Source organism: Camellia sinensis, chromosome 1 (assembly GCF_055761805.1).
Source record: "Camellia sinensis isolate YWXY chromosome 1, ASM5576180v1, whole genome shotgun sequence".
In the NCBI taxonomy this organism is placed as follows: Eukaryota; Viridiplantae; Streptophyta; class Magnoliopsida; order Ericales; family Theaceae; genus Camellia; species Camellia sinensis.
This window is the reverse complement of record NC_138961.1, coordinates 125,436,083-125,447,925: the sequence shown is the minus strand read 5'-3', so window position 1 is coordinate 125,447,925 and position 11,843 is coordinate 125,436,083. Positions and strand designations below refer to the sequence as shown.

General features: G+C 39.8%; 1 protein-coding gene across 1 annotated transcript; it reads left to right on the top strand.

Annotated features, from left to right (window-relative positions):
- The first annotated feature begins 3,337 nt into the window (after positions 1–3,337).
- LOC145797204 (putative protein phosphatase 2C 8) lies at positions 3,338–11,328 on the top strand. The gene is made up of 3 exons (XM_082883801.1): positions 3,338–3,999; positions 9,827–9,932; positions 10,895–11,328. Exons 1-3 carry the CDS (start codon positions 3,421–3,423, stop codon positions 11,212–11,214), a joined length of 1,005 nt encoding a protein of 334 aa, XP_082739927.1. The 5' UTR covers positions 3,338–3,420; the 3' UTR covers positions 11,215–11,328.
- Positions 11,329–11,843: the final 515 nt, after the last annotated feature.

The following is an 11,843-nucleotide window of genomic DNA, read 5'->3' as shown; positions in this document are numbered from 1 at the left end:
CTGGGGGTCAGGCCTCTTCTGGACCTGTTCCCTTCCGCTCGGCGCCGCCTCACTCACCCCAGCCTCCACTTGCACTGATGGAGCAATCTCCATAACCTCCACCGTTGGGATGATCTCCACCACCTCTGGGGCGTCCTTTGCCACAGGGACCTCCATCTCCGTTGGGGCCACCTTCGCCCTCTTGGCCCCAGACTCCTCTGCGGCTTCCTCTGGGGCACTCCTCTTCTTCTTCTTCTTCTTCTTTTTCAGAGCCTCCACCCCCTTTCTAGCCTGTTCTTTTACAGGGTCTACAGGCGGCGGCCGCGGCTCAAAGCTGCTTAAGTCTTTTTCCCCCAACGGCCTGGGGCGCGGTCGGATCCTCTCCCGCGCGATCGGTTGAGGCGGTCTGTCCCTCTGCGCCTCCATCAACTTCGCGGCCTTGGCCATAACGGCTCGATCCTCTACCTCCTGCGCTCTTCTCCTCTCCTCCAACTCCGCCCGGCCGAGGTCTCCACCTTTCGGCTGCGGTCCCAGCCCCGCCTCAAACAGTGCAGACGGTTGGACAAGATCGTCCTATTTGGCCTTCTCTCTCTCTTTCCACTCCTTCACTCTCTTCACCCTCTCTTCCGCCACCGCCCCCAGTCTCGACTCCATCGACCGGGTTGGCACCTTCCAGATGGTGCGCACCCCCATCCCCCCATTAACTGACACGAAGAACCACCGTGGCCGCCACCCCTTGATCGACGTAGGCAGCCCCGCCACCAATCCCCTCCCCATCACCGCTTGTAGGGTGACCCAAGTTTCTTGCTGTCCCGATGCCTTGTAACATGAGAAGAACTCGTCTATCGTCATGGCCTCCTCCCCATTCGCCTTAGGCCACGCACTCGCACAGGCCAACAGAATCTTCCACGCATTGGGCATCAATTGCCCCGGCGCTACCTCCAGGCAATTTAGCACGTCAACCACCACTTGAGGCAGTGGCAACCTCAGCCCCCCTTTTAGCGCCTCCTCGTACAGGGAAAACTCCCCTGGCCTCACAGTAGACGGCCTTTCCCCTGATGTTGGCAGCCGTAACTCTACCTCCGCCGGAATCTGGTACCGTTCCCTAATCACCTCCAAATCCGCCGCCGTGAGTGTGGATCTGTTCGCCTTAGTGTGCCACTGATCTGGCTCTACCTGGTTTACTGGTTTTGGCGCCAATACCAGGACCGACGCCTGCGATTCTTCCACCGTTTCCCTCACCATTCGCGCCTCCGTCCTGTATCGCGCTGCTAACTCCTCCGCATCATCATCCCCCAGCAGGTCCACCCTCACATTGACTACTTCTTCTTGTGCCATTTCTAGGGCTTGCTTACAAAACACTTCTGACGCAGACGCAAGGAAGTTGAGAGAATGCTACATAGATATGTCGTACGCAGTAAAGGAATTAACACTTGGATATTTTGAGTTTTTGTAAAAAGGTAGGTGAAACGCATTAATCCAAAAACCCACGGTTTACCCGTATTCCATGGATCCATATTAATTTTCGCCCGTTTCAAAACCTTTCAAATCAACCGCCAAAACTGCCTTTTCAAAACCCCCCTCGTGACCTATCGTTTCATTTCTGCTCCAACGCTTCCTTTCCCCCACGATATTGCCACGTGTATGGCCACGATGCACTGTCCCCTCTCCTTACCCTGTCCTTTCCATTTCACATCATCACATGGCCCCACCCCAACCCCCCCTCTTTTTGAGCCCCGCGCCGTCCTGGTCGACACGCCTCACGGTCGACCCCTCCCACTCGGCCACCCTCGCGGTCGGCACGCCTCACGGTCGACCCCTCCCACTCGGCTACCCTCGTAGTCGGCACGCCTCACGGTCGACCCCTCCCACTCGGCCACCCTCACGGTCAGCTTCTCCCGCTCAGTCACCCTTGCGGTCGGCACGGCTTCCAGTCGGCCTCTCCACTCGGTTCACACTTCTCTTCCTTATTACTATTCCCTTCGTTGGGCTAAAGCTGCACTCGGAAATGGGGGACTATTGACATGGATAGGCCCACAAGGCATACGGCACACAGCAAACCACCCCAAACCCATCGCTTGGGACCAATAGCATAACCCGGTTGGCAAAGCCCAGGACAGCTAGAGGCCATCTGGACATGAAGGGCCAATGGCATTTGGGCACGTGGCAGGTGGGACACGGGCCACATCAGCAGACAAAGATCTGTAGAGTTATTATCACAACACATCACCATTAATGCATCCCATCACAACATTTATTACGACAACACCCCCCCCGGTCGGAACAAAGCCCCCTCACCCTGAACAAGGTAAGCTACGGCACATGCTTTCGGCGGGAGGGGGCACGTCACAAGAGACAGGGAAATGATTACCAAAGGATATAAGCAAGGATAGAAAGACAAGAATAAGGTTAAGTTATCTCTCTCTCGATCCCTCTCTCTACATTCCCTACTTCTTCCTCTACTAATTCTCACGCCGGAGGGTTCACTGGGGGACTGCCCCGTTCCCCTTTGGGCTTGCATGCAGGTCATTTGACGGAATCATCACCCTGAACCGGAACCTGAAGAGCCTGGACCAGTCCGACCCATCCACCCGGGAAGAAGAACGTTATCACGTTAAAATTGTCTATAAAATAAAATGTTACATTGGAGTTATAATCATTTTACTTTCCTTTTCACAACTATTAAATTAATTATAAAAAAAATCAGTTGTCTTTTTAAACACAACTATTTTAATAAAACTAAATAATTTAAAAAACCAATTAAAATAGTCAAATTTCGAAACAAAACTTATATTAAACTCTCATAAAATTTAATTTATTTAATATTTAATTTCATTTTTATTAAAAATTTCTTAATTATTTTAGAGAAAAAACACAAACTTCTAAACAATAAAAGTTGAGACCTTTTAGGGATCACTCCTTTACATTTGATTGATTAACTTTTCTTTTATTTATTTAATTTTTTTTTCTGATATCTCAATCTCCAGCCCCTACGTGTGTGCATGTGTGTGCCGGGGGGTGGGTTTGTATGAATCATTGCTCGACTTCTAAATTCGTCTTACAAAATTGAATCAGATTGAAAAATAAAAACATTAAAAAACCGATGTTGTTGACTAAAAAAATGTCCGAGCTCGAGAAGCAACGTAATTTACTTCTGGAAATTACACGTGGAGAGGGGTCACTTCAAAACGATGTCTCCCGCCAAACAAAATCACGTAATTTACGATCCGAACGCCACGTGTTTAGTTAGTTCAATCTCAGCCCCACACGTACTCCGGTGCGAAATCCAAGTCGCGGTTCCATTTCCCGTACTAGAACGCCGCATTTAGTCCAGGTGGCGCTAATCCAGCGGATTATAATATTTGTTTTCGCATTTCTTCAGATTTAAAATTTCAAAAAAAAAAAAAAAAAACTTCCCCATCTCGTACCGCATTTTAAATCATGAACGGCCCGCGACTCACGTCACCGTCTTTGAACTGTCGCCGGAAAATGACGTTAGCATGTTCCGGAGATGATCAGTGTTCAAAGAAGAACCGAGACCTTTCACAAACCGAAGATTGTTGTGAGCTTTTGTCGAGAAAGAAGTCGCGGAGTGTCACGTGCACGCCACATGGATCGACATCAGTGATCGGCAGAAGAAGAGAAATGGAGGACGCAGTGACAGTGGAGCTAGGGTTTCTGAGCAGAGATTCGAGAGAGTATGACTTCTTTGGCGTATACGATGGGCACGGAGGGTCAAGAGTTGCGTATTCTTGCCGTGATCGATTACACTGCTTGCTGGTGAAAGAGATCGAAGACGAGATTGATGTGGAAACGAGGTCGGAGGAGGATTGGGAGAAGGTGATGGTGGCGTGTTTTGGGAAGATGGATGAGGAAGTGAATGATATAACGACAAATATAGGTTCCACGGCGGTGGTGGCGGTGGTGGGGGAGGAGGAGGTGGTGGTTGCCAATTGCGGCGACTCAAGAGCTGTGCTGTCAAGACGAGGTGTCGCTGTATCTATGTCTAATGATCATAAGGTAATTTTGGATCTTTTGGATATTATGTTTCTATAAATTTTTAACTTTTCCTCATTTTGTGCTTTAAAAAATCTCTGGATATAATCATTGAGGATTTACATGATAGTAATCTTTTATGGCTTTGATTTTGTTCCTTTTTGTATAAGTTTTTTTTATAAAGAGTACAAATTGAGGTGAACTATCTCACAGTAATGCTCTGTTTGGTTGATAGAAATTGCAGATCATGAATTGATAGTTTATTTTTAGGAATTTCATTCCCAAAAGCATGACATCTGGATAATCTCATTCAAGTGCTTGGATAATTTAGAGCCTTCTCCAGGGAAAAAATGTAAAAATTATTGGAGTGTATTAAGAAATGAATCAACCTCACTCTCTCTTTTTTTTTTTTTTTTTTTTAAAGAAGGATTCCAAGATTACTTTGGGGAGTAGGGAATCAGATTCCTCGGTCTGGGAAATTGATTAAGGTCAGATTAGAGATCAAAAATCACATTCCCATTCCGATTTTATCCAAATGGTAGAATCATGGTGATCCAAAATTACATTTTCATTCTCTCAGGGTTCCTATAAGCTAAAGTTTGCCTAACATTTCAAAACACAGAATGACGGATGAGTGAGATTTCACATACAAAAGATATTTTGAAATCGAATGGCATCAGGCAAACACAAATATGAGAAAAAAGTTAAAACAGAACAAAATATATGTGGTTTGACTTGAAGTCAATGTTCATGGGCAACAAATGAGTTTCACTATTAATTTAGAGATTACAATAAGTCAGCTCTGTCTCTCAACAATCTTTTCACTGAAGCTTACAAGATAATCATAACCCTAGAAGCTTGAAATAACCCAATATATACAAGAATTCGAAAATAGAAAATCAGATCAAAATAGACCCCAAATACAAATACCAGGTCGGAAATTAGGTCATGTATGTCGCCAACGAGTAACAATAAGTATCATCTGGGTTAAATGCGAGACGCACCCACAACATTTGAAACTCAGTTCTCATTCTTTACTCAAGTGTAACAAATTTGGAAACAGGGGCAAAGGAAACTATAACACAGTTATTTATGGCATGTGTTACTTGATTCTTGAAAGGGTTATACTAACCACTGACCAATAAACATTAGTTAAGATTTAAATTATGTCAAAAGAGTTAAAACTTCAATACACTTTTTATATATTTTTAGACACTTTTCACATATTTTAATGTATTTTTTACGTATATACTAGTCTTAAACAACACCTATTGGCTGGGCACTGGTTAGTATTTTTGAAGAATTGTAGGAAACAGGATTGATTATCCCCTGTTTTTGAAAAGTATAACTTATCCGGTTAGCCATACTTTTTTCATATTAATACTTATACCAAATTCTGTTCTTGCTATCTGCCTAACCAAAATAGCAGTATTAGAACTACATTACTCCTTTGGCTTGGCTTCCTCGCAAGACCTATGCCATTTGGGGACCCATAGATGTCTATTGAATTTCTTAAATTAGTACAGAAATTTGTAGAATTAATATGTTTTCTCACACTATTGACCATGAGATTATTATTCTGGTTTGGCATGCGTAAAAAAAGTTAAAAATTTAAAGAGTTATCACTATTCACAAAAAAAAAAATTATTAAAAAATTAATTTTACACACAAAATTACAAGTCAATCTTTTCAAAATTAGATTTGTGGCTGCGTTTTTTAAGAAAAATTGCACAGTTGGGTGCAATTTTAACACATTGTTGTTCGGCCCGTGGGGGACCATCACGGGTCCCGTTTTGATAATTTGAACCGTTAATGTGTAGAACTCGTCGAGTACTATACATCTGTAAAAAATCACATTGATCGGACGTCACTAACTATATGATCAAATCAGTTTTGTATAAAAAAATGGATGGTGTTATAGTTAACGGTTGAAAAAAAAAACTAATCTGATCAGATAGCTATTGATATCCGATCAACGTAATTTTTTACAGGCATATAGTACTAGACGAGTTCTACACATTGAATGGTTCAGATTATCAAAATGGGACCCGTGATGGCCCACACGGGCCGAACAGCACTGTCCAGTGCAATGCCCAAAAAATAGCCAATCAATTCTTAGCATTAATTCAACTGCACAGATAGTACGGCCGTACAACTCACACTCCTAATCTTCTCCTATACACTAATTTATATAATTTTTTAATACACATTTTTTCATAAAAAGTCAAAAAGTTAACCCAAACAACAATCTTTTTTTTTCTCAACTTTTTAGTTTAAAAAGTTCAAAAATGCACTTATTTAAGACACCCCAAACAACATGCAAACTTTTGAAGGGTTAATTATGGTCAGGACTTCTACTTCCCTATGGTATTGTATGAACTGTGAAGGCGTCTAGTTAGAGGACTTTAGTGACAAAACGCTGATGGGCAGTAAAATAAAACAAAAGTTTGGAGCTTTAGTAGGAGGCAAGGTTCTAAAAAGCAGTTACAGTCGCCGTAACGGTGGCGGTGGTGGTGGCGGTGACACGTTTGCGGTTGCGGGGTGGAAAGATCATAGTGTAACGGTTGCGGTAACCAAAACCGCAAATTTTTTTATTTTTCGCACAATTTGATAAAAACTTACTGATACGCATATTTTTTTCCATAATCATATTTATTGGGTTTTAAAATAAATATTGATTAATTTTTTGTAAATTTTTAAGGATGATCCAATATATTTCATATTTTTAAATCACTATAAATTGAGTTTTTTACATTTTATTTTAATAATTAATGACTTTATATGTCATAAATCCATACTACACTTGTGGCAAAAAAAAAAAAAAAATTTATTGGACTTAGATGTATAAAATTATTTTTTTAATTATTATACTTGTGGAAGCATATGCAAATTTTAACTTGAATAGTTTTAAACAATAAATTATACATGTTAATGTAATCATATAAAAATTAAAAAATAAATTACAAAGATTTTTTTTTTTTTTTGGTTTGGATCACTTGAATATTCATTCTCTTTTTGGATAACCTGTAAATAAAAATAAAATAAACTAATTAAAAAAATTGACATGTATAAAATATGTATTAATATATAATTATAAGTGTTATGTTTTCTATTAACTATTATATATAAGATAAATAATGACAAACGTAAAAGAATAAATAAGAGCCCAAATATATATATATATATATATATATTTTAATCAAGTCAAATAGATAATGACCATTATTATTATTATTATTATTATTATTATTATTATTATTAAACAATATATATATAGACACACTCAAACAAAATGGTTGAGTGATAGCAGTTGAATAGAATAGCATAGGTCTTACAGTTTTAACAAATCAATAACATGTCCATCTTCCCTCTTCTCTCTCTCTATCTCGTACTCCTCCATCTTCCCTCTTCATCTTCAAACAATATATAGATACACACACTTAAACAAAATGGGTGAGTGATAGCAGCTGAATAGAATAGCATAGGTCTTACAGTTTTAACAAATCAATAACATGTCCATCTTCCTTCTTCTCTCTCTCTATCTCTTACTCCTTCATCTTCCCTCTTCATCTTCCCTTTTCTCTCTCTATCCCTCTTCCCCCATTTTCTACTTTTTTTTTTAATTTTTTTTTTAAAGAAGCAGTTCGGAACCGTCATGTAACGGTACGTAACAGGCCATTACGGCACCGTTAAGACCGCTACGGCCGACACACCTGTGAGTTTCAATCATACCGCAAAAGCGGCCGTGACCACCACAACCATTATGTAACAGCGTTACGTAACGGTTGCGGCCGCTTTTTAAAACTTTAGTAAGAGATTTACCAAGTATTATGCATCAAAATGCATTTTAGGAAGTTCTATTATTGTATAAGAATCTCATAAACCTGCACAAAGTCCTCAGTTATGAAAGTGAAGTCCTCCGATTTTGTATGACATTTGGCATGAATTCAAATAAAGGCCTTTTTGCAAAACTAATTTAAGGATATAAATTTGAATTCTAAGGCTTTTCAGCTTGAGCATATTGGACTGTTGATTTCTCTCCTGGTTTCATTTTTGCACATTGCTTCAAATTTTTACTTCAAGTTTAATTCTTTGAGGAACCAAGTTCATGCATGCTTGGATTGTATTTGTGAATCAATACCTCAATTCAAGCATACCATTTAAACAAATTCTGATGATCAATCTGGGTTTGGAGATAATTAGGTTGCACCTGCCATTTTTTATTTTGCTAAGGATGATCACTTTTAATGAATGTAGTCATCTTTTAATCTTGGTTAGTATGAGGTCAAAGTGTCCTAGTTAAATCTATGTATCCAAAATTTGCTAATGTTCGTAGAATATTAGGCTCAATTCGTGCTGATGATGACAACATGGTTGTGGTGCTGCAACGTGCAATTTAGTGGATTCATCATTGGGCATGGCTGGAATGTGGAATGTGGCCATTGGTCAGATCGTGTTCTTGCCTTGTCAGAAGGAGTTTATATAGTTTAAAGAGATGCTAGACATATTTTTACCTCCAGCTTTTGGGAATGTCATGAATGATTCTGTATATAGTTTTTGATTAGTGAGTTCAACCCTTGTGCATATACTGTAGGTCCAAAGTATTCTGATTTCAATATGACTTCTATGGGCACTTAGTATCACATCTCATCCCACATTGGCTAGGTAAGCTAAGTTCATGGCTTGGGCCTAGCCCAAAGTGGAGAATACCATTACGGCTTGGATGGGGACCCTACATATAGAGTGAAGAATCTAATTAGTTTGAGGTGGTAAATCTCGATTAATTTATTTGTGGTCCCTCCACTTTTTCATACACGATAAATTTTCTTGATATTCTACAAAATTATCAGCATAATAGATTTTTAACTGGAAAGCAGTTTAAGATATGCTTGAATTATTCAGCATTATGGAGTTCTACATAACACGCCATCTTTACAAAATTAAAGCATCTATTAATATATTTTTCCAGTAGAGAGAAATTATCAGGAGGTTTCCATGTTTTTGAGAAAGAAAAAGGGGACTCCAAATCTTCGAGATTAGTAAACCCACCATGCTTAGCTTGAAGTTGTATTGACCTGTTTGTTTGGCAGTAATGATCTAAGTGGCACAAACTGGGCCATGGGACATAAGCATAACACAAGATGGCAAATCCTAAAAATTTAGGACACTGAAACAAATAGGGTATATGATGCTCATATATACGTCAAATGCACAACTTTTGTTAACATTTTAAATATCTATTTAGGAATTCCATAATGTGAAGATGAAGCTTGAAAAGTTCATTTTGATAGTTATACTTTGTATATTTCTACATTGTGTTTCTGTCAATATAGAAAAGTGTATTCTCGACTTGTGATTGGTGTGCATGACTGCAGTGTCAAATTCTATTAAAAATAATAAAATGTCGAGCAGTTTGGGCTGTGTTGTAGAGTGTTATGTGTCAGCAAATTTTCCAGAATAATGAAATCTAATTTTGAACACATCCACAAGGTATGAGACACATGCTTGGACTGTCATGAGGAGTTGGTGTCCCCACGGAAATGGCAGCATTGTAGTAAATGTTCATGCTTGTTGCCTATTATTCTGGTTGAACTGGAAAATTCAAGTTGAATTACATGTTGGTTCTTTACTGCCCTGGTTGCTAACCTCTTGTTTGCACAATAATGCCACATGAGTCATGAACTTGATTACAAAAAAATTAAAAAATAAATTCACTCTACATCCATCATATTTATCAATTTATCAATATATTGTAATTGATGGATCCAATTTCTATTAAAAATATATATATCTCGTTTGATCTTGCATATACAGTTCCAGATTATTTTGTTGATATCATTTCTATGCACAGCCTGACAGACCTGATGAGTTGGAGAGAATTGAAGGTGCTGGTGGAAGGGTTATAGACTGGAATGGGCCTCGAGTCTTAGGAGTTCTTTCTACTTCAAGATCCATAGGTATGTAAAAATTTATTATGCGATTATACTTGATTCCATAGATGAATCTGGTTTTCTGAGAAAATTATCAAATCTTGGATTGATACTTTGGTAATTAATTAGCTGAGTGTAGCAAGGAGTTGGTTGTTTTGGAGTAGATTCTGGTGGTGCAATGTCTTTTCTTGGTGTCCATTGAACATTTGGGTTCAGCATGTAATTGTTTTGTGTTTGAACTGCTTATTTGCACAATCTGACTGGAAATAACTTTTGAGCTGATTCTTGGTAAAGCATATATCATGTGTTTCTAGGAGCATGAGTGAATCTTTCCTAAACATTACATTCCTAAGCTGGATTTTCATAACCACCTTAGAATAGGTTTCTTCGGTTAGGCTCCTTTTAATTATTGGTTAGACAGAGAAGAAGAAAATGAAAATCTAGCCAAGCAAAAATAAAGGATTGTGTTGGTTTTGTGCTTCATCTTGACCATTTGTGTGGTGGTCAGAGTTGTTAGACAGGGATAATAACTGTATTATTTGCTATTAGTGTAAGAGTTGATATACTATATTGTCTTTCTTCTTGTGCTAGACACCAACGTCCGCATCTCTATTTGTAGTATAAATGGACATGTTAAACATTTTCAGTTGATGTTGGTCATGGCCATGTGTCCTTTTTACAAATTTATAAGGGTGCACATTGTTTCTAAAGACCATAGAAAATCATTAATCCATTTCACCTATTAGTTGATATATCAGTTTCTAAGGAGCATTTGGCAGATCCTAAACTCTAACCTGATGCCTTGGGTCAAGTTGGGGGAAGGATTTGGGCTCGTAATTGATGAGCAAACTCTTGACCCATACAACAATTAACTTTGAGGACAACCAGGAGGCCCACAACAATCATGTTAAACTCAGTGGCTCAAGTGCTCTTTAGATACTGGCGGCTGTAATTTTGTTTCCTCATGAGGTTTTGAAATTTGAATGCAGGGGATCACTACCTCAAACCATTTGTAATACCGAAACCAGAAATCATAGTGAGCAAAAGAACTAGTGCAGATGAATTTCTGATTCTAGCTACTGATGGCTTATGGGATGTTGTTTCAAATGAGGTTGCATGCCAGGTCGTGAGGAGATGTCTGGATGGCAGAATTAAGAGGAGACTTCAAGCGACTCTAAATGAAAGCAAATTCAGTGAGGCTGTAAATCAAAGCCGTGCTGCGGAGGCAGCAGCAGTATTAATTGAGCTGGCAATGGCTCGGGGTAGCAAAGATAATGTTAAAATACAATGTATAAAATTGATTGTGTAAAATTGATTGTGTTATATTGATTGATGTATTGATGTTGTGTGAATTACAGATGGTGAGGTACTAATTATATAGGAGAGGATTGGGGAGTAGGTGAGTGTGTGTGGTAGGTGAGTTGAGTGGAGGTGGTAGGTGATGATATATTTACATTTACATTAACAGCCCCCCTCAAACTCAAGGAGGATAGGTACTAGCCAACTTGAGTTTGGAGAGAGTAACAAAACAGAAAAATAAACTGATAAATAAAATAAAACAGGATAGGAGACACGGTATGGTTGTGTCGGACCGTTGTAGCAGACAGTTTACGGGGTCATGTCGGACCGTTGTAGCAGACAGTTTACGGGGTCATGTCGGACCGTTGTAGCAGACACTGTGTGGTCGTGTCAGACCGATGTAGCAGACAGTTTATGGGGTCATGTCGGACCGTTTGTAGAAGACAGTTTATGGGGTCGTGTCGGACCGTTGTAGCAGACAGTTTACGGGGTCATGTCGGACCGTTGTAGCAGACACTGTATGGTCGTGTCGGACCGTTGTAGCAGACAGTTTATGGGGTCATGTCGGACCGGTGTAGCAGGACAGTTTATGGGGTCATGTCGGACCGTTGTAGAAGACAGTTTACGGGGTCATGTCGG